Source organism: Schistocerca cancellata, chromosome 8 (genome assembly GCF_023864275.1).
Source record: "Schistocerca cancellata isolate TAMUIC-IGC-003103 chromosome 8, iqSchCanc2.1, whole genome shotgun sequence".
Lineage (NCBI taxonomy): Eukaryota > Metazoa > Arthropoda > Insecta > Orthoptera > Acrididae > Schistocerca > Schistocerca cancellata.
Window position 1 is genome coordinate 35,194,620 of NC_064633.1, and position 24,804 is coordinate 35,219,423.

The following is a 24,804-nucleotide window of genomic DNA, read 5'->3' on the forward strand; positions in this document are numbered from 1 at the left end:
GAATGTCCACCACCAAACTGTGGCAAATCACTAACTTGATCATCCAGTTGCCAAACAAGCTGTGCACCACAACACAAATGACTGCTCCACTTGTGAGCCATTTGGATAATCCCTTCCAGATCCAGTATCTATGAACTTCACAGGTGGAAACTCTCTTTCCAGCATATCCTCTGCTTTTGCAGTCCTCCTCGTCTATTCTACCCCTGTCCCTTTCTTTTTCCTTCCCTTTCTCCTCCTTCAACTCGACCTTTGTCTTTCTTTCCCCTCCCTTCTACGCCCTTTTTAACCACCAGTTCCCAGTCTTGCTGCATCCATAGATGTGAGTGTTTGCATGTCTGTGTGATTCTGTGTGTGAATCTCGATATGTCTACTTTTGCTAGAGAAAGGGCAAGAACTAGAAAGCTAATGTAAATACCATATTCTGTTGAGTGTTTCTTTGTGCCACACATCAGTGGCATTTATGTAACTACTTTAACTACATACATTTCTACTCTTGCTTCCTTCCATCGTAGTGTTATTTATGTGCCTATCTACCAACCACTCAGTATCTCAACTATACATTGAGTCATTACCCTTATTCTTCCCAGTAATTAACTTTTGATGAGTTGCAACTTTATTGTGCAATAGTACAGAGATTTTTAGTGTACTAGATTCACAGATTGTGTGTATTTCCTGCACCATTTCACAAAAAATTGTGCTTCATCATGGAGGGAAGTTTCTCACAAAACTATTCTTTTTCATATGCTGTGGCATTCGTGTAGCAAGTTCAGATTGACTACCTTTGTCCTTTGGAGATCAGATCTTGTAGCAACTGCAAATCATAAGATATCTGCTTCAGTCATTTTCCATAAGGTCTTCCAAATGATTGGCTGCTCTGTCTATTGACAGTCATGGATTACAAACGGTATAAAACTTGCTCACATGAGATTGATTGTTTCCATCATTGTAAGAGGGCAATGAATTTCCAATTACTGAGTCACGCTGTCCTCAAAACTGAACATACATTGCCAAGTGGAAATGGCACATGAGACATCAGAGAAAAACATTCCTTACGATGTATTGTTGCAGTGTTATTTGCCTGTTGGGAGCAAAATTTAAGTACAATATAATCCCATCAGTGCCTGTCACTATCTTTACTAATTGCTGCACTCAGGTGAAAGTAACTGGAAATTCGTGGTCTGACCATGTAGTGTTGCAGTTTTGTGTCATGAATGTACAACTGTGCTACAGTGGTGAAGCCACTTGAACCATTTATGAAACCTCTGTATTTCTGTACAGTGGCAAGCTCATCTAACATGTAGACTGAGCTCTTGTCCACCTGTTTCCATTTCAAAGATTGGTCAATCATCAAAGACACCATCTGGATCCATGATAATTTTATATTTATGCTATTGGTATCCAAGCAGAAACGTTTGTTTCATTCACATTAGGTGCAGAAAGAGTTTTGCATAATCAAGTGTTTTTGCTTTTTATAACTTGTTTTAAAAATGTTCAAATGCTTATTTTCAAATTTCAGAAAATACGTTTCTTAGTCCGACCAACTGGTGACTGGGGCCCAGCACATTGTCGTGCAAGCAACCCTCCAACATATGAGAGTGTGAGGAACACTATTGTTTTGGTCAATGGCCTTCCTGTGATAAGAGAATCTGCTTCAGCTGCTGCTCCCGGACATGACCCATCAGATCCTTTAGCGGACAATCGTCTCTGAGAGTGGGCCCCACCCGGGCCAGCACCGCAGCCCGGGCCTAGTATCCTCAAGAAAACAGCTGTATCAGGTGTGCGAGAAGCGGCTGAAGCCCATCCAGTATAGTGATAAAATTAAGTACACCAGCAGAACTACAAATGATTAATCTTTCCCCATTATGGGATACCGAGATTATTATGTCTCACTTAATAAGTGGGATAACATTAAAGAGAAAAGACATACATCATCTGATGAAATATTTGTGTATTTTTGGGATTTGTTTGAGGTACAGAAGGGAAGTAAAGAGTTTTCTTTTCTGTCCCTCTAACAGTCAAAGCTAGAAACATTTTTTTATTTATTATTCCACTTCCTAACCATTGTGGACATAATATTGAATTTATATTTTTACAGCTGCTGGAAGTATATGTTTGAATTGACAGAGTTGACTGATTGTTGTTATCTTCAAGATATTTATGTGTGGCCTCATTATAAGACTTGTAAAAGTGAAAAATGTTCCAGTATTGACTCCTTCAGTGTGCCTATGTGCACACATATTGTGGGAGCTGAAAACAAATCAGGAATTACATGTAAAGTGTTGCAGAGTGGTTAATTTCTGTGGTGATATGTGATAATATGAGGTGTCACGTATACCTCCTCCTAGTACACTAAATGTGGATCCAGCAGGTCTGTGTACTACACATTAAGTGGGTGTTAGGTGCTACTGTAGGATAACAAGGGAACTTATTCAACACTACAGTAAGAACCTGAAAGGTTCTTTCATCAAAGATGAAACATTAAGAAAGCTCCATAAAGAAATTGTGGATCATATTTTGAGAGCTATCATTTTTCAGCTTCTTCTGAGGTCAGGCAATGGCTTGCAGCCATTACAAACACCACAATACTGGAAATCTGGAGATAAATGTGGTTTGTCATTGCAGACAGTTTCTATTAAAAGAAAACAATATAAGGGTGTCAGTGCAGTTAGTAAATAGCAGTGCAGTGACTGACAAGCTCTGGAAAAGTTTTACAAGTGAACTTAATTTGCATCAGTTAGTAAGTACCCTGTAGATTTACAAGGTACAATTTGTCAAATAGAAACCACTGTCCCATACCAAATAGAAAAAAATAATCCTCTCCCTCTAGGCACAAGTGCTACATATTTGGTACGAAGATAGAGAAGTGATTCATTAGTGAATCAATTAACTGTGCTGTGATCAAATCATCTCATTATCGAAGTTAAAAGAGAAAGTAGAAAGAACACAATTATTTACACTGCTCATAATAAAATAAGAATAAGGTGACTTAAGATATTCTAGGAGAAAGTATAGATTTATATGTAGACCTTCACTGTAAAAACTGGAATCGAGTAATTAATGTGTTAAACTACAAAAAATTTTATGGAGTTGTTGCTAAACAAAAGATTAAGGAGTTTATAGGAATGGGTGGAAAGGCTAGCATTGTTATCAGCTGTAGGATCAAATAGATGATTGTTGAAGTTATCAAACATATATATATATATACATATATATAGCCTTTTATTTTGTGTGAATCAGATGGTCTGTAATAATAAATTATTGTTGACATGGAGGAAACCAAAATACATAGGAACATTAACACTGGAGATTTGCGAGCAAGAACAAGTTAAACAAAAAAATCTATATTTGCCATTTATAATAAAAAGCAGTGAAGAGCTGAATGTAAATATGAACCCATTTATATGAAAAAGTGACTAGTTTTATCCCTGTAACAGGTAACTGTCAGAGGATTTCATAGATATTGGTACAGATTTTTATAGATAACTGTGTTATCATTTCAAATATTCTGTATGTTATTTAGAGAAATAAATTTATTGTTTTTGTTACTGTAAAACTTTCAGTTTGACCCATGCCAATAAATATATATACTTTGCATAAAATTACAAGGACAGTAAGTTTTGACTACACCAAGTGAATTTATGAGATTCTTGGTGGTATTCATTATTATAAAGAAAAAGAAAGTGCAATGTTATTTTCTGATGTATTTGTTATGATGTGAATGAAATTGTGGAACATCTGTTTCTTTTCTGTGGAGTACAGTTGTGTGAGTGGTGCACACTTGTGTATATTTACTAGCATAAATGTAGAGCTAATGAAAGTTATATTTCACCATTCAAATTTGGAATAAATGTGTAATACAGATTCTCCTATTGTTGGTATACTGCAGTGGAAAAAGATATCAATATAAACAAATGACACAAACTTTTTAATGACAAAAGAATATAAGGTTACCTTTAATGAGAATAGAGCTGCTTTCCTTCAACAGCAAAGGATTACATCATATTTAATCCTGAGGCTTGTTGTATAATTTTCTTAGTACTTTATTTTATAGCCATATTGAGGCAAAAAGTAGCTCAGTTGCCTGCTGATAACTAGCACAGGTGTCGTTGTATTGTACATTTTGTCAGATGATGGAATTTTGTTGCTCAAAGCACATACTAAAAAGAAGATTAAAGCAGTCACTTTCAACTGAAATTTTTTTGTTGCAGATCTACATGTAAAAAGTCTTTTTTTTTTAAACACAATTTTGCATGTGAGTTTTTTTCCCTACAATGTGGAATTGTAATACCAAATTGTGAGGTAGGCAAAAAAGGGAACTAATTAAAAATGTAACTGTTATGTACTTGTTGCTCATATTTGAGAGATACTCTTCCTCTTATATGCCGACTGTTTCTTCTGTCATGCAGTTTATTTCAGAATTACCCATGGCAGACTGCCATGTGAAGTATTGCTGTATTATAGAGCTCTTATAAGGACACCTGTAGTAACGTAGCAGATGAGTGAAGCACAAAAAAAACTAGCTCTAAAAGCCTTGTGTGTGATCCAGAACTAGAATAGAATAGAAGGGCATTGTAATTATTCTTTTATTTTTTAAATTTCTATGTAAGGGAATATATACTAATTGTAATCAAACCAATCTGCTTAAACCTACCATTGGGGTGTAGAATTTGATATAAGCTGCTTAAACTGGCAGTCATCTTTAAGATCTTAAGAGACTTGATTTATAATATGTGTCATTTCAATATAACATTCATTTAAATGGTGCTGAAGTCCTGAGAGCTAGAAAATGTTCCTTTTTTGTACTTTCAAAATTTTTTCAGTTTGACGGGAAATGTGCTGAAAACTTCATAGTTAGTGTACAATGTGAACACTACTATTGTTTCTGTTTGTCTAGCTCTACAATCCTCTAGCTTTTCTGACAGCAGAGGTTTCAGTGGGTTCAACATCACTTGCAGTGATTTTATACATATCAAGCTGACAGTTTACTGCGAGCTAGTATTAAATGCTACACAGTTAAAAGTACAGTTACATATACACTTCTTATCACATTTTACAGAAAATCAAATTTTCTGATTTTTTCCTTAGTTAAAGTATTCCAATAGGAAATCTGAGTGCAAATAACTGACCTCGGAAAGAACAATCTGACTGAATTTAAGATACTGCAGAAAAAAATGTGCAGGTTTTCCACTGCAGTAGTACTTTTGTGGAAAGATAAATCTGTGTGAGACAGTGTCTCAGTTGCCTGTGTAACAAAAGAGGCTCCTAAATTAGCTATATTTTAATGCTTTGTCATCAGTTATGTCACACGTAACAAGTATTATTTTTTATTGCAGTTTGTGGTAGCACAAATGTTTCAAGGCTGAAGACACGGGTTCATTAATTTAATGTGTGTAGGTTACAATTTGTATAACTAAAATGTGCATAAGTAAACTGGAAAAAATCAGAGTTTCACAGCTAGTATTTACATATATATTTATATGCAATTTATGTCATGTTCTAAGGAATGTTTTTGTGCCTGGCACATTGTCTCTTGCTTGGGACATCCTCAGAGGCTGTTCACAATGGTTCCTTCAAACAAGGAGATGTCACAGTTGGAATGTATTTTCACAAAAAATATAGCAAATTTCTTTAAACTGTGTCTTACATCAACTCACTTATAATCAAACAATGAATTCTTTGATTAATCTTATGACGTGGTTATGAAGAACCGAGTCAGAGCAGTTGTAGCAAATTTCTATATGGAGAAATTTGAAGAAGCAGCCCTTTGAATGGATGAGAAGAAGACCGCTCATCAGTTTGATGGCACTTTTATTATATGGCCTCATGGAGAAAACACAATTTACAAATTTTCTGTGTTCTATTAATTACAATCTAAAGTTTACAATGGGAAAAAAGAAGGAAGGTCAAACTTCATTTTTATGCATACTGGTACTCAGAAAAACTGACGCAACTTTAGGGCTTAAATTCTACAAAAAGCCCACTCAGACAGATAGAGATCGTCACAAAGATCCCAGTCTGCATCCCAAGCAGAAAAGATGGGAAATTAAGAAGTTGGTGGACTGAGCTGAAAGAATCTGTGAGCCACAGTACTTGTAGGAAAGGCTCAAAATCATTTAAGAATTAATCTGACAAATAGATAAATAGGGCACTTCATACTAAAAGATCTGGACCTTCTAAAGACAAAGTGTCCCTCCTATTCACAAAATGGTCACAGATCGCATTGCAGAGTACTGAGAAGTCAAAGTATTGATACAACTTTTAAGCCAACAAGAGAGGTGCATGAATATTTGAACACCGCAAAAGATGGATGCCCAAAACTTGCCACAGCAGGAGTACTCAAAATCCTTTGCACATCTGCCAAGTGGACATTGTAACTACTAAAAGTAACAGCAATACCCAGCTTAAAAACACAAGAACAGCCATGGTCTGGGAAACACAGATAAATTGGCAGTAGCAGATCATGCACTGGGACCAAGAAACTAACTAATTTGTTTCTCCATTATGGAAGTTTTATCAATGTCCAACCATTTCTATGTCCGCCACTGTAGTTAATTGGTTGAGTGTGGTGCCTGTGACATTAAGGACCTGGGCTGAATTCCTGGTATGGCCAGGGATATTTCCTGGTGGGAGGACTGGAACAGTAAACACCCAGCCTTGTGATGCCATATAAGGAGCTGTTTGAATGAGAAGTAGCAGTTCCAAAGTCTGCAAAATTGACAGTGGTCAGGCAAATAGCGTGCAGATCCCATGCTCAACCGTACTGCATCCAAATGCCACCACTGGCCGAGGATGACATGGAGCTTAATAATTGCTATGCTAGGATCTACAGAAAGGCTGTAGAAATTCACACACACAAAAGTCAAGTTTAACAGATGAGAAGGAAGATTAAAATTATACATCTTCGTCTCGTATTTTCTGCAGTACTCATTTCTTATCTCTTCTGGAGTACAAGCTCCATAAGATTAAAATTATACATCTTCGTCTCGTATTTTCTGCAGTACTCATTTCTTATCTCTTCTGGAGTACAAGCTCCATAACACATGTTGGCACATTTCCACAATCTCAGACAGTGGTTGAATGAGGTCTCGACCAGACCTAGTTATGGATAAACAGTTCTGCAACTTTTTTTGTTTCAATTTGAAAATATTTGGCCTTTATTGTCTCTGAGTATGCCCCAGCATTATGCACAGGATCTTGCCCTAACCATGACCTAATGCCCTTGTTGCAAAAACCATGAAGAACATAACAAAAAATAGTCACAGCATTTTTTAAGCCTGAATTACTTCATCACTGTCTGTGAAAATAAATCAACTGTTTCAAAGGAAAATTCAGTCAAGAAAACTAATAAATTGTGAGACAGAATTGCTAGCCAATGTGTATCTCCAGGAAGCAAAATGTGTAGTGCTGCCAGTGTTGTTGTTGTTGTTGCTGTTGTTGTTGTTGTTGTTGTTGGCTTCAGTTCAAAGAATGGTTTTATGCAGTGCTCCGTGCCAATGTATTCTGTGCAAGTCCACTTCATCTATACATAACTGCTATGACCTACATCCATCTGAACGTGCTTACTGTATACAAGCTTTGATCTTCCTATGCAGTTTTTACCCCTCACATGTCTTTCTGTTACCAAATTTATGGTTCCATGGTGCCTCAAGATGTGTCCTATAAACTGATCCCTTGTTTCAGTAAAGTCATGAAAGTTTCTTTTTTCCCCAATTTGATTTAACATCTCATCATTAATTGTTCGACCCACCCATTTAATTTTCAACACTCTTTTGTAGCAGCACATTTCAAAAGCTGCTATTCTCTTCTTGTGTGAGCTGCTTATCATCCATATTTCACTTCCTTACAAGATTACACACCACACAGATACCTTCAGAAAAGAGTTACCAACACCTAAATTTATATTTTTCTCTTTTTCAGAAAAGCTTTTATTGCCATTGCCAGCCTGAATTTTATATCCTATATACTTTGACACATCATCAGTTATTTTGCTTCCCATGTAGCAAAACTCATCAATTACTTTTAGTGTCCCATTCCCTTTCCTCAGCAACACCTGTTTTAATTTGATTGCATTCCATCACCCTTGTTTTGCTGTTGATAATATTCAGCACATAACTTCTTTTCCAGAACCATCCAATTCATTCAGTTGCTCTTGCAAGTCCTTTGCCGTTTCTGGAAGAACTAACACTTCATTGTTAAACCACACAGTTTTTCTTTCATCTTTCTGAACTTTGATTCCCTTTCCAAATTTCTGTTTGGTTTTGTTTTCTGGTTACACAGTGTACAGATTGAATAACATTAAGGAGAAGCTATAATCCTGTCTCACTCCCTTCTCAACTACAAATTCCCTGGCATGCTCTTCAATTCTTGTAACTTCAATCTGTTTCTGTGCAAATTGTAAATAACCTTTTGGTTCTTGGAATTTCTTCATGGTATATTCAGAATTTTGAGGAGTGTATACAAGTCAACATTGCCAAAAGCCTCTAAATCTGCACATGTATAAACATAGGTTCACTTTTCATTAATTTATCTTCTAATATTAGTCAGAGGGACAGTATTGCTTTGCGTGTTCCTACATTTCTATTGAACCCAAACTCATCTTTCCAATTGTCAATTTCTATCAATTTTTCCATTCTTCTGTGAATAGTTTGTGTCAGTATTTTGCAACCATGTCTTATTAAATTGATGGTTCAGTAATATTCTTGGCTGTCAGTACTTACCATCTTTGGAATAGTAATTATTACATTCTTTTTGAAGTCTGAAGGTATTTCACCTGTCTAGTATATCTTGCATGTAAGATAGAATAGTTTTGTCTTATGTGAATTTTAAAATTTTCCCGGCGAATGAGTGTTCAAACAATAGTTGAATAGTTTTGTCTTGGGTGGCTCCGTCAAGGCTCTCAATAATTCAAAAGGAATGTCATTTACTCCAGGGCCACATTTTGACGTAGGTCTTGCAGTGCTCTGCCAATTCTTGTCATCTCCCATCTCATCTTTATCTACTTCCTCCTATCTTTCTATAATATTGCCTTCAAGCTCATTTTCCTTGTGTGGCCTTTCTGTCTGTGCAGAATTATACCCGGAAGCTTCCTCTTTCATTCATTTCCCCCAGTCCATATCTTCCTATTATTTTTCCTACTCTTCTATGGAATTCCAGCACTCAATCACAATTAAGTTTTCATCTCCTTTAATGGTATGAATGATTTTTTTATCTCATTGTACATTCTTTCAATCTTTTCACCATCTGTGGAGCTAGTCGGCATATAAATTTATACTTGTGTGATAGGTGTTGGCTACTCGTCTATCTTGGCTATGGTAATGTGTCCACTATGATGCTGATAGTAGCTTATCCGCTTTCCTATTCTCTTATTCACTATCAAACTTTCTTTAATTCTTTACCCCTAGCTGATTTTGTGTTAATCCTATAATGACTTGACCAGAAGTACTGTTCTTCCTGTCACCACACTACATTTTCCCGATTTTAAATTCTCTAAAACTCCTGCTCAATTCAGGGCTCTAACATTCCACACACCAGCTTGTAGAATGACAGTTTTGTCTTGGAATATTTTACCCAGGAGGGTGCCATGATCATTATGCCATACAGTAGAGCCACATGTCCTTGGGACGGGTGTGGTTCCTCACATTCAGACATTCACAGCACCAACACAGCAAGATCATGCTGACCCCTAATGATACAAGGCCAAATCAGCCAATCTTCCTGACTGTTGTCCCTGCAGCTGTTGAAGCAGGTGGTTACACCTATGGTATGGCTATCTGTATCATGGAGGCATGCAGGTCATCCCACCTTCACAAGCACCATGGTTCGTGGAAGGAGTACTGCAAGTAAACACACATAAAAGTAAAAGAGATGCAGTTCCAGGCTTTTGAGACTAATAGTTCCTTTGTCATATAGGACAGAGTGATAGGTTAAAAAAAGATCTTCTCTCAGAAAAGGTCTGAAACTAAAAGGTGTGTTACTTTTAATGTGAACATTGACAGGACTATACATTATGCCTCCTGAAGTTAAATAATGGCCAGCAGCTCTGTCCAATAGTTTGTCATTACATGATCTTTATTTTATTAGTCAAGACTTGTACAACAATTTCATGGTTATCTGAAATTGTTTCAAAACAAGAGATCAAAGCTCAACAGTATTAATTTTATAAAAGAAAATATTTTGCAGTTGATGGGTGCTTGTTTGAATTACACTGAAGCATACCATTACATCTGTGATATCCTCACTAAGTTGAAATTTTGATATGCAGATAGGTTCCAACAGTGAGTTTGCAAATTTTTGTCCATTTCATTCTATGTTGTATAGTGTGATATACATCCTGAGGTGGTCATGTTGGGCTTTTACAGTTTAAAGCCAATGCTGACTACAGAAATTTTGCAAGTTAACATCTACCAAATACTTCAGCTTTCATCTCATACAAATCTTCATTTGTTGGTACTCACATAAGATTATGCATGATCTCATTAACCCATTTTTTTTATAATGATGCACCTTGCAATTTACTGCTTGTGTACATTTGCTTATTAATATTATTTCTCTTTCTTCTATTTAAATTAGTTTCCGACTGTGTCAGAGGTGACCCAATAATATAGTGTTTCTTGTCACAGGTTTTTCTATTCAGTGAAAAAGAAACAACCTACTTCAGAAGATAAACAGGTTATAATGTACATTTTGAACCACAGCACTTCGACAGAGATTACAGTGTCATTGGTGGATAAAAGATTTCTTTAATTTGTGTTCAACAAAATATAAAAAATGTACTAAGCAAGTTAGATTAAAGAAAATAAACACCATAAACTCTTGGGTGGTGTACGAGATTGACTTCAACTCTTTTCATATATTTCTAAATTCTTTCAAAATTCTAATCACTTTATTGTTGACAGGATGTTACATCCTACTCTTCCTTCCTTGAAACGAAAACTTTGAACCATAAAAAATTGAGAGGAAGATAGAGAGAATTGGGAGGGGGGAGGGGCAACCTGTATATTTAGTAACTTACATCTGTCATTCTCAGCATAAATTTTCTTACCCTTCTCTTTTATTATCAGCCCCAGATTTATCTGATAAAGTGAAACTGAAGGTACCTAAATACATAAACATTCTATTGAATTTTTAAATGCCAATACAAATGATTTAGGAATAAGGAGAAACTCACTAAACAAAAAAAGCATTGAATCATCAAAAGGGCACAAAAAAGAATGAAAACTGGTCATATCTTTTAATGTACAGACACACACAGCTGTAGTGTGATACATCTTGAAACATGCTTTAATATGAAGACATGGACATTGTATATAAGCCTAGTGGTAAAGTAAAGCTCTTTTTTTCTGCATGATGTTTTATGACTGCAGCATGAAACACGAGCTTTCTTCTTGTCATGGAATAGTTGTATCTGGTTTCTTATCCATTCCTCTGTATCCAGAGATCACCAGTGGTTCTTCTTTTTGGAATGTTGCTTCAAACTTCTCGAGCAAGGTCCTCAACTAATGTTTTCCTGTACTGCATGGGTGGACACTTTTTGGCATCGTTGTTCTTTTGGCACTTTTTGTAAAATATGAAATTATCTCCCACAGACACTGTAAACAATCAAAAAATACTTTTCTCAATCACTTCAGTAATTTTATGACAAAACCATACTTGCCAATGTAATGGCCAGCTTTATCAACAGCTATGACTAATGTTGATTTTTAAGTTATTATTAGGCAACTATATGTTCTCGTCCAGTAAAATACAGTTTTTTATGTCTGCCTAGGAACCTCTAATTGCATATACTCACCGTCAGCATGTTACTCTGATCTTGCCATACTATCATTCTCCTGTAATCTTTCAGTAATGTGCATACATCCACTTTCTTCAGTTTCATTTTATTTTATATTTCTGTAGATTTTTACACTGTTTTCCTTCTTCATTTCATGTGCCAAAATTACACTTGTGTAATATCTATCCATGAATATGCAAGTAATAATTGGCCATTTTGGCTGCTTTGTTTCCTGTGACTGTCATAATGAAGGAAATTTGTGTGTACTGCAACCAGTCACAATTTTTAAGATTATTGATATTATGACATTAATTTATTAGTGATACATTTTAAGCCAATAGTACTCATCATCAAGCATGAAGGAAACCTGAGTCATCAGAATTATGCAAGAGTTCAGTACACAAGTGCAAAATGTTTAATGCTGTCAATGGAAAGTTTGGTCTCACAAGTACCTTAGTCATAAGATCATCACCATACAGTTAAAAACAGCTAACATAAACTGTGCCACCATGAGCCAAAACATACACGCACACACACACACACACACACACACACACACACACACACACCATTTCATGTATTTTTGTGGATTGTAAATTCTCGAGTTGAGACATAGTTTGAAAATTATTGCACTTTTTGTCAGTGGCATAATCATGGCTCAAACTAAAGTGTTCCAAAAATTTTCACTTCAGCTGGAATACAAACTTTGACTTTGAAGCCCTTTGTGAGCATGATGGCAGCTGATACAAAGCAGCTAAATTATTTGCATAAATCTACAACATGAAAACACCTGTAAATAAAACAGAGTGTAATCAAACAAGAATCTGAAAAGTAGGGTGTGATGTTGAGCTTTATAATGACATCCATGCTCAGAATCACTCCCAGAAACAGGTGTACTTCTGTGTACAGTCATATTTCTTCAGTCATTCTTGGCAGAATGCTTCTTAAATACAAATTAAACAAGTTCTGAGCAGGACACTTGTTTGATTAATTTACAGTGTACTGCAATTCTTGGCGCCAAACAGCTGAAAAACTGCACAGGTGTTTCAGATAATGGGATTCTTTGAATGTCACTATCACTTCTCTGAACAGTAATTTTGTGGATATAATGATTTTTTACTGCATCATGCAGTTTTATCCAACTATCAGCATCTAGTTCATCATTGATTAATTCACTGCATACACCACTCATTTCATCATTTTGGAGAGAACCATGATCCTTGATGTAGTATCAAATTACTCATATTAAACTAGACTTATTCCGCTGTTTGAATCATAACTTGCATTGAAATGTTAATCAATTTTATTCTCTCTAAGATGAACACACAATAACAAAACAACGTATCTGCTGACAGATATTCTCCAGTCACTGCAAAGTAGTAACAAAAATAACTTTCATGTTTAAACTTTTGCACAATATAGTGAAATTCTTAAAAAAAACTCTGTGCTGGAAGAATAGCACAGAAACAGTCACAGAAGTCCTATGACCCCAGTGGGACATTAGACTGCAAGGAGCTGAGATAATTCTTTCTTAAATACTTTTCTACTACTTTATTTTCTGTAGTTTTTGGTCTGACATTAGGTTTTAATCCATCTGGCTTCTTCATTGATGCAGCTCTCCCTATTACAAACAATGCTCTTCTGAAGGCCATACATATTACTTGTCAAACATAAAGGACACCTTCAGATACTACACTAATGTTTCTAACATTCTCTATAAACAGATGTCTGTGACTGCTTTATCACTACTAATACACTGCATAAATCAGAGTGTTTCTAGAGAGCTCTTTTGAAATTGTAGTTTATGAGATATTTGTGCATAAATAAAACAACAGCAAAGAGAGAGGGGCTATGAGCTCTGCAAACACACACAGTATGCATATAACAAACATCTATGATAACCTGTTCTCATTTCATCATAACCAAAACATTTTGCACCAAAGAAAAGTCATGAAATAGGATTTTTCATATTATAGTGACTAACTTGAAAGATTAGGACTGCATCACCAATTCATGTGATCATTGAAATTACACCACACATCCAATCTACTCTTCAATTGTTTCCAGCCAATTGTGTAAATCATTCCCCATTTTGACTCCTAGTCCCCATCTGACCTACTAGGTTCATCATAGTATTTTCACTTCCTCTCTTTTATCCTTTAACAATTTTTCCACTTCTTTATATTCTGATAAACTTCTTTTGTTTCCCCTCCAGTGACTTTGAATTTACATCTTCTTTCACGTGATTCCTCCATTAATTTTGTTCATTCAGAGAAATCAAAGCTAAAGCTGCAAAGCAAGATATTGCAGTTTTAAGAATACACACCCTACAAATGAAATATAGGTATCAGTTTTTATTTTTAAATTCTGTCTGTTTGAGTGATCTCTGAACTACATGATGAAAATAACATCAGTAGTGTCATGGTCCCCAAGTCTCTAAAAGTGTTTACGTAGACAAACAGTTGTTTTATTTTCAAATAATTCAGTAGAACAGTTCTAACAATTTTAATAGTATGCAGAAAATTCAGTTTTAAAGTTAGAGTCTTTTAGTTTCATAAAATTAATTTTCATTTGAAGTGCCTCAGAATACACCACATAGAAAAATTGATTTTCTGACTTATCATTTCCTAAAGATAGTCACTTATATGGGTTACTTCATTTCAGTTGTTTAACACTTCTCACATCTTTTTCTACTTCTATCTTATATTCATATTTAATCTATCCTATGACACTTAACTCCAGTTATAGTGGTTCTAGTCTTTGTATCACATTTCAGGTGACTTCCACCTTACATTTAAATATCTTCAGGAAAATATTGGTACTGACTTTGAACGCCTAAAATTCATTCTCACTTTTTATTATTTCTGTTACTTAGCAATTCCTCAAACAGTCCATTATATGGACATAATACCATTTTGTTGAAGCAAAGACGTTTTACATGTTGTCATTGCCTATAACAGAAGTATTATTTTTATAAATTCACATTACAGGAAAAGGTACAAGATTTCTTGGTAATTATTACAAACAATCCTGAAATGCCTGTTTTTCTCATTGGAGAACCCTACAACCACACATACGTATATTGTGTCAAAGAATATTTTCTTACAAATCTGTTTCTTGAAGGTGTGAGAAATGATGACAAAATAAGGACCACAGTATACTTGTATGGAACCAAAATCACTATATGACAAATACTTTCCATTCTCTTTGCAAATTTCTAGGTATGTCTGTAAGATTAGAGCTGTGTTGCATGTGTCGAGATTAACATTTATTTACACTCCATGCATTCTGAGTTTCTGCTGCAGACGCATTGTTTTGCAAATGTAGTCTGTTTTCTTTGTATAGCTTACAGTCATCTATCCAGAATACAACAAACAATAGGATCTTTGCATGTATATTAAAATGGACTGCCCAACGAATGAAAACAACCCTTTTGATTTTAATGGATTTCTAATCCAAAAACAATGAACTTAAATTTACCTTCTGCCTGAATGTTCCATGCCATATTTGTTCTCAGTGTAAGTTAGATATGTGTGCAAAGAAATTATAATCAAAATAAAGCTGCAACCAAATAGCAATAACAAAAATAGATATTTGACTTGTCAAGTGGTGCTACTCACGTGCCCTTGAGAAACATGACACATATACCACATTTTCCAATAAATATTTACTTTGTATACGATAACAAAATACATGGAAGGTCTGGAAGGAATGGGTATGAATTAAATAAGAGAGTTACTAGTACATTAATCAGTGTAGACATAGCAGGACAGGGTGAGAGATAAACCAAAATCCTCTTACTGTGCCATCTTTGAGCAAATATTCTTGGAGATTTCCCTAGTTAATCCCTAAACAACCTCATGTCCAACAGCCGATTCTTTTCTTTTGTGATATGAGAAGAGTACTTTGGACTATAGCCTAGTATTTTCCAGCTTTTGTCAACATGTATGTCTGCTATAACCTATGTAGGAGATATTTCTGTTCTTAATTGTAATATCAAAGTAGCTACATGTATATGCAAATTTTATGGAGGCTAGTTCAGGAGGCAGTAACTGTTCTTTCAAATTATCTTTCTTAGTTAAGCTGACACTATCATGAAATAATTAAAGTACCAGAGATAAAGAACAAAGGATGGAAACTGCTAAATAGGCATAGAAAAACAACACATTTCTTCCTTAGATTACAAGGATCGAGAGACATTTTATTTCTAAACAACATGATTTTGCATTGTAAGTACACTGATTATATTGTATCAGTCACACATTATTAACATGAATCAGAATATTATCTTCTATTCTCAGAACAGCAAGTACAGTTCGTAATATATGAGGAAATCAGTTACTAATTATAATCCTTTTCCTGTTTTACTTTACACAAATCTATTCATAAGGCTTTCAGATTGTCTGTGTAAGAAAATGTTGGTACCAAAATTTATGATTGTGGTATTGACAAACTTTTGTCTAAACAAAAAAATAGTGGTTCACATGTAATCATTGGTTTTTTTAATGTGTTTCTACTATAACCAAAAACATGTAATGAAATACTCTGCCTTTCCATTGGTCGATTCTCATAACTCCTCATTAAGTGTTTTAAAATCATAAATGCTGCTACAAAGGCAGTACAGTAAATCACTTACTGCAAGTCCCTTCACACGGACTGATGAGGATGACTGGTTTTGTAAACATTGTCTTTGGAATTCTGCGCAATAAACTGTTCATTAATGTCAACAGTAACTTTCCTTTCTCAAAACTAAACAAAGTAAATTCATTTGATATAAATTATCACATGTCATCTAATAATAGCCTATGGAATTAGAGGATGAGCATTATTAATTCTCTCACCACTTTGCTTTCTCCCCCTACCATTCTCACTGATTTTATTTGCAGCACAAATACTGTAAAGTACATTCTCAATCCTATGTTATTCATTACAAATATTTGAAACTGGCCTTAATCTCAATGGAGGAATCAAAATTTTACCCATATTTCCCTCAATATTCATTTGTTATTTTGTGCCAAAAGTCGATGTAATATATTTGTATTATTTTTCATTCATAGCTTTCCACCCGTCTGTTCCCATTTCTATGATGATAGCCATCCCAGCATTCATCACCCTCCTTTATGCCATTTTGGACATTAATGCTTTTATATTTTATGCTAGATTGTTAATATTTTTTGTGATAATAGTTGCGGATTATATGCCAGTCTCATGCCAACCACATGAGTACAACTTTTCAGCTGTTGTAACTACAATGTCTGCTTTAATGTATATGCTATTGAAAACAAACTCAAATTGTATCCTGTTCAGTGGTATCTTAGTCATTATTCTTGCTGTGCCATTTCAAGCCAATATTTGGCTTAAATCTCATGGAGGTTTACTGTCTGTTACTTTGGAAATCTGTTACACCAATAATGACAGGAGAACCTGATCTCTCTATATCTCCTCTCCCTTCCTTTATCACTGCAGCCACAACATTATTTTCCAGCTGTCATCCTCATAAAACAATTTTAGATGACATTCAGATTAAGATCACACAGCACATTGTGATTTATATTCTCTGCTTCCTTCTCAGGAATTTGATCAGAGAGTTGTCCTTTTTTAAAATAATCATTTCCATAGAGCTGCCCAGTAGCACTGCTATGCAATTCATGGTTATCTTTGACATTTATTGTTCCACGTACTTTTACTTCAAACTTTTTTGTCACTCCTTATACTCTTCAACAATTCCTCCTGAATGATATATTTATAACTTCAACTCTATTTCTCCCTTCTCTTAATGTACATGCCTTGCATTCATATAGTAGCAAACATCACACAAAAGTTCTCATTTAATATCAGTACATCTTATCTCATTATGTTGGTGTCACTAACAGCCACCTGTTTCCTCTTCTCCTGTCTCCCACTCACTGCTGCAGACCCTCCTTGCTCACACATGTTACAGTGCACACCTGTCACTTTTTTCTTTCATTTCCCATCCATCAGACTGCCCAACAACTCATAAATGAACAATGTGTAATGTGTGGATGTGTGTGTGTCTGCATGTCATTTTTATTTGTTGTTTCCATACTGTAGTCTGTATTATCACGATGTCTTTTTGATTGCTGCATGTGACCTCTCTTGACACTGTATGTCTCAAATTTCAGATTTAGTAGCAACTTTCTTTTTTTTTTTCCTTGTTTGATTTTTTTTTCTTCCCTTTTACATTTATCTTCCTGTTTCCAGTCACATGTATTTTTCCTTGTGATTCTATTTTTAAAATTCCTTAATACTAATATTTCCGTGGTGTTTTCTGGTTTGCATATCTCGGTCCTGTTCCAGTCAATCCATTGAGACTATACGTAGATGTTTTTCTCACTCTAATCTTGTACACATTGATTTTTACTTCCAATTTGAAATGATATTATGTTTTTAATCAAAGATCCTGTTTTCCTTGTAAATTCTGCTTTGCTGTTGTGAGCTTTCTCTGTAGGGATGGTGAATACATTTTCCTCTTCAGCAGTACCATCCAGGCAGCAAAACTCTTTCTGTATTCTGTCTTTGTAATGAGTGTGTAAAGTCATTTTTGTGCTTTTGTTCTGTACATGAGCTTAAATACCACCCAGCTGAAATATATTTATGGCTCAAACATTTGTTTGTAATGCCAGATGACAATGACAGTTTTCTCACTGGCAGTTTAAATATACTAACGAGTATCCATGAGATAGTAACACTTTTTCTATTTAAGTAATAGAAGTAACATATTTTATTATTGTTATTGGCTGAAAATATTTACTGTCCAAATAAAAGATCACAACTAGAGAGAGACCAAGAATTACTTACACATTGTGAAACATAAGCTAAATATGATAATGGAAATTGGTAGGTACAGTATGAAAAGTGGAAGGAATAAAGAAACATCTCACTATATAGTTGAGGTGTTGAGTAGTTGATAGGCACATGAACAGGACTGAAAATGTTGCTAAGCTTTCAGATGATATCCTTCTTCAGAGCTGATACATTGAATTAGTGCTACAGCTTGGCTGCAGTAAGGGATTGTGGTGGGCAGAAATGGTGAGAGGACAAAAGAGGTTCTGAGGAGGAGGAGTGATGAAAAGCTAATGGCTAGGAGGGGGAGGATAGGAAAGTAGAACCTGTGAACTCATTCTTGCACAGACTAAGGGAGCTGCATGTGGCACACAGTGAAGTACAGAAGTGTAATGGGAGGGGGAAGATATTCACAATGTATTACTCTTTCCTGTCTGCAGTCTCCCTATTATTCTATAGTAATACACTATGGAATCAGCATAATTTGTGACCCTGGGGACATGGCTTTAGATGGTTCAGAAGCTAGCAGAGGTTTGAGGCCAGAAAAATTACAGAATCAAAGGTAACTTGCAATAACAAGTATCATCTATGTAATTAAAAATAAGCATAAATTATGCAGCCTTTGAAGTCAAATATATTGTGGCAAACAGTGTGTTCTGCCACTATGTGGTCAACAGTGTGTAACGCCATTCATTCAGGTGAACAGCTCATTGGTGATTGTGCTCACATAAAAGAGTGTGAGCTGGTGTTATATTTTATCTAAAAGCTAGCAATGTTTTCAGTCTTGTTTCTATTATCTCCTCAATGCCTCAACCTTTTGATGAGTTGTTACATTTATTCCTTCCATTATTACTAGGATAGAAGCTATTAGTTTCCAAAAATAATGTGGACTCACTGTCCTATTACACACCCATTATTCACTGATACTGAGAAAGGGCTAAAGCAACTAATTCTGTTTATTTTTAACTGGATGTGTTACCTTGGTTTGTCTGCATTTGTTGAAAGGGAAAGCTCCAGGTCAGTTAGTGATAAGAACATTACCTCCTCCATCAGTAGTCCTCCAGTTAAATTTATGTTCTCATAATGAGAAGTTTCTTAATTTTTTAAAAGACATTACTTTCTTTGTCAGAATAAACTAGCTGTCATCCTTTTATGCTATTTTACCTTCACTCATTTCTAGAAGCAGGATAAACAAACAAGAGAGTTATTTTCCTGAAATTTATTGGTGGCAGAACATAACATTTGTTGCTGATGCCCATGGGCATTGTGCTGAATGGTGTCTCATATATCATGTGCTTTGCAATATTTTGAGAGGGCACCTGGTTATCCCCTACAGGAAAATATGTTGACTGGTGACAAATGCCTCCAGGAGGGTCCCAATTGTCTTGACAAAACATATAAAGTAAAGGCACCAAGAAATGTATTTTTAATGTGACACCAGGTTAACATCAACCTCTGTTGAAAGTTGGTGGATGCAGGCCATCTAGTGAACTGCCAAATCTGAAGGTGCAAAAAACAGACTGTTTATTTTTCTTGTTTTACAGTTCTCTGTAATCAAAAGTATTTTAGTATGATCAGCAATTCTGAAGAGCCTAGGAAGTTTTTATTTTGTCAAAGCCCTAAGTAGCACAGTACTAAATTTTATTACAAGTGTAAGATATATATTCTTTTATCTCCATGCAACTGTTTGTTTCATCTATGTGGTTTACATGTGTGTTGTTGAGGTTTAATTCTAGATAGTGATTATGAAAAGCTATTTATTCTAGCTACCATGTAGCTGCATTCTCAGCTCATATACTTTGTTCATAGTACATTAATAACACCTCATTGTCCATGACACAAATGAAGTTTTTTGCTATTGTTGAGATCCTAAACATTTTTATTTCTTAATGTGGATTTCAGTTACACTCATCAAAGTGCTATCTTTTCTTTCATTTTTTTGTCCTGTGCTCTCTCTTTCTTCCCTTCCCCTCCCTCCCCCCCGCCCTCCCATCCCTCTCTCTTTCAATAAGGAAGTTAAACACCGAGTGCTCACCAAATTATTTATAGTGAATTACAATTTTTTATTACATCTTGTAATAAAATGTAAAATACTAAAAAAAAAATTATCTGTTCCTGTCACACACTTAAAACCTGTAATAATGAAGGAAACATTCAACAATTCATACCTCTCTCTCTCTCTCTCTCTCTCTCTCTCTCTCTCTCTCTCTCTCTCTCTCTCTCTCTCTCCACCCCCCCCCCCCTCCTTCCCTCCCACCCATGCCCCCCTCCACCCCCTAATTTGAGTAAAGAGTTTTTAGAAACAAAACAAGAAAAAATTTTCAGTAAGGAAATTAACAACTGAGTGCATATGATTTATAATGAATTACAATTTTTCATTACATCTTGTAATAAAAATATAAAATATACACAAAATTTCTCTTTTCCTCTCATGTAGTTGATACCTATAACAAAGAAGGAAGTGCAAATTCATACCTTTTAAATGTTTAATTTTTTACTTGTGCATGTCACAAAATAGAACATTTTTACTAGTACAGTCTGTGAAGTCATACCTTAATTCGGTGCAAATATTTATTCCTGCAATGGGATTAGTGTTAAATGACAACTATGTGATATGCAGTTGTGATGAAGCGTACTGTCGTTTGCAGAATACATTCTTACATACATATTATAATGTTGCTGATTTCATGAGGAGTGTAATAAATTATATGCAAAAATTACTTCTATCGAGAAAATAATTTAATTGTATAGATAAAAAATCTACTCACCAAGCAGTGGCAGAACATACACATAAAAGAAGTTTCTAATTAGCAAGCTTTTGGAGCCAGTGGCTCCTTCTTCAGTCAGAAGGGTTGAAGGAGAAGGAAGAGGGGTGAAGGAAAAAGACTGGAAAGGTCTAGGAAAAGTGGTAGATTTTGGGAAAGCTACCGTGAACCATGGGTCAGGGGAGACTTACTGTATGGGATGAGAAGTATGCCTAATTATTATCTTCTTTAATGTATGTGTTCTGCTGCTACTTGGTGATTCAATTTTTTTTCTATTCAATTATTAACTGTAAGAGAAAGTTTATATATGTATATATTGAAAATGTATAAATTCATAAGAAATGATTGGTATTTGTTAATAAGAAATCAATATATTGATGTGTTTTCAGTACTGAGACTGACAATGGCAGCTACATTTATAGTATTCATGAACTTTTCATAACATCATCCACACTGTCTGCCTGCTCATATTCAAACTTGGGTGCCCATGGCAATAGATAATTTCTGATTGAACAAAATAGAGCTTCTCAGGCTGCCAAAGTTTAAGGTCAAACTGTAGACAGAGACTTATTACCTTGTAAAAAAGAGAACAAATTTGGTAATGTGCACAGTATTGAATACCCTATATATTTTTTGTGCTCTCATAAGTTGAAATTTTGTAACTGAAAAATTTTTCGGAACTAGCCTTACACTTTCACAGTAAATTGGGATATAATGAAAAATGATAAGGAGTATTATACTCTGAAGAGCACCATACTTCATTCATCCCCACCTTAATGAAAGTTCTGGGTAAAAAGAACTGTGTCATTGTAACAAGGATGTGGGTGAAGAGAATCTGTTTTCTGTCAAATTATAATTGGCCAGTCAGCAATTCAGTTACCTCAGTTGTATGGATAAAATATTTAAAATATAAAACTGAAATAAAAGTTCAAGACCTCTTTTTATTTTAAAAAAATTATATATACATCAGTGTGTGTGTGTGTGTGTGTGTGTGTGTGTGTGTGTGTGTGTGTTTGTTGTTGTTGTTGTTTTGTGTGTGTGTGTGTGTGTGTGTGTGTGTGTGTGTGTGTGAGAGAGAGAGAGAGAGAGAGAGAGAGAGAGAGAGAGAGTAATTATGAGAATGAGGATGTTTGTAAGAGAGAAATGCCACTGTATATTTTGATCTGTCTAGACGACGAACCTCACTGAAAATGTTAAAGCTTTATGCTTTGCATAACTCCTACACTAAAAATGTGTGCTAATGTAACAGATAACTTAACACTGAAAAAAAATGTAGGCCCTACAGCAGACACTCAGACCAATATAACAGAAAACTTAAAATATGTGTTTGAAAGAAGAATACTGTCCCTCAGTCTTGATTGAAAATTTGTAATTAAATGTTTCAGTATCTGTTGTATACTTAATACAAATTATGAAAGGAGCCTTTCTTTTTGCATGTATTATTATAATCATCTTTTTCAAAGGAAAATTCAATCAAGAAAACTAATAAGTTATGAGACAGAATACTGGGCAGCATCAGATGAAAAGGCAGGTGGCAGAATGCAGATAAAAATAAACTGAGAAAATACAGAAATTTTTTGTTTGTGTACTGAAATTTTGTATTGCACATCTAAGGTTTTCTTCTTCCGAACCTGGCAATGAAAGAAAATTAATGAAGAAACAAGAAATTTTGTATTGCACATCTAAGGTTTTATTCTTCCGAACCTGGCAATGAAAGAGAATGAGTAAAGAAACAAAATATCTACAAAAAATGGGAAGACTGAGTGAGAATGTAAAAAAAAAGTAAATGAGGGCCTCTAAAGGTATACCACTAGGGAATATTTGAGACTGGGAATCCATTAGACAAACAATACAGTGAGTATGCATGGGTGGGTGGGTCTACATGTGCACATGCATTTTCAGGCTAAATCCCAAAGAAGGAAATCTTAGATTTGCAACAAATGTTCCTCATTCATTGTTCAGTAAAAGTACTATTTGCTCAGTAAGCTTTCCACCTGGAGAAAGGAAGATAGTACGCATGCAGGTCATGAATTATGAACTATGTGAACTGACTGTTAGTTCCTTTTGAGGACTCTTTCCTGGTATTATGTACAGAGTGACTATGGAATAGAACATTTGTTTGTGTACACTAGATTTTAAAATTTTATGTAAATGGCTGTTCTCCATACCATATGAACATGAAAAGGTAGTAAGGCTAAAGTGAACTGAAGATACTGACATACAGAAAAGAAGGAGTATTATATTCCTTTTCTTAAAAATTGACATGTGCCTTTGACAGCATATATAAAAAAAATTCTACTCTTTTATTATTTTTCAGAATTTTCTTCTCCTACTATGATTGAAAATTAATTTATTCCTTGAACATTAGACCATTCTCTATTTTACAGTGTCACTGTAACTCCATTGACAGTCTCTGCTGTGGTTACTACTGCTTGTGTTCTTCCTTCAAGCTTTTATTTTTCATTTTAAATGAACAGTTGAGATTTAGCATTGTGTAACTTCCTTTTCTAACTGAAAGTTTTGAATATTTGTAACTGCTTCTCTTATGTTTTATAAAGCCATACTCACAATGTATATCTCAGAGATTATTGCTGATTTAGATAAATGTGCAAAATAGTGGAGGAAGCAGTATTTATGTTTTTAAACATATTTGTGGCAATCAAAATCAATTTACAAGAGATTTATTCCTCAGTTTCATTTTCAAATGGGGTCTGTAGAATAGGTACTTCAAATGTTATTATAAGAATTCCTTACTAATTTAAGACGTGTTTTATAACATTCTATCATAAATGTTGCACAGTTTCTAACTGATATAGTACTTTATGATCTGTAGAACCTTCATAATGAAGTAATATGCCACAAGACAACGAGAAGCTGAAACATCTATAATGCAATTAACTGCAAAGATAAGTTATATCCTAATAAAAAATGGGAAGCATCTTGCAACAGGAGTCTGTAAAGAGACAGAGGATTGGAGGCTGAAGTTTAGTGTCAAATCTTAGAGAAATGAAATCCATTGCAGGGACAAAATTGATTGCTACTGACTGACAACTGATTGACAGGAAGATTATATGATGCATAACTTAGAGACAAATATCAGTAAATGGAAAAGATAAAACTATCCGAGTAAATGTGAGACAGAAGATTGAAGTGAAGAACAGTAAAACCATTGCAGACAAATTAGAAATAATATGAGATATATTACTCTTATCTCCTGCAAATCATTGTAGATTCATAATTGTCACCAGGATTAGTGTTCTATTAAAATGTGACATTGAACCACTTACCAAACAGATATATACTGATTCATGGGTCTGCGGTAAAGATTGAAAATTGTAAAGATGCAGTAGTAAGAAAGAACAAGAATGTGAGACTTACAGAGTAAAAACTGGCAAAGAGAGCAAGAAAAAATAATGAGAGACGGTGTGACAACAGTACAAGTTAGTGGAAGCATCTTTGAATACT

At 34.9% G+C, this 24,804-nt stretch overlaps 1 protein-coding gene across 1 annotated transcript in view; it reads left to right on the forward strand.

The window, feature by feature from the left end:
• LOC126095008 (sodium- and chloride-dependent glycine transporter 2-like) overlaps positions 1-4,089 on the forward strand; it is a 584,984-nt gene extending 580,895 nt beyond the window's left edge. The window contains exon 11 of the mRNA XM_049909667.1: positions 1,517-4,089. Coding sequence (XP_049765624.1) covers positions 1,517-1,708 — 192 coding nt within the window. The 3' untranslated portion in view covers positions 1,709-4,089. The remainder of the gene's footprint in view (positions 1-1,516) is intronic.
• The last annotated feature ends 20,715 nt before the right edge of the window (positions 4,090-24,804 follow it).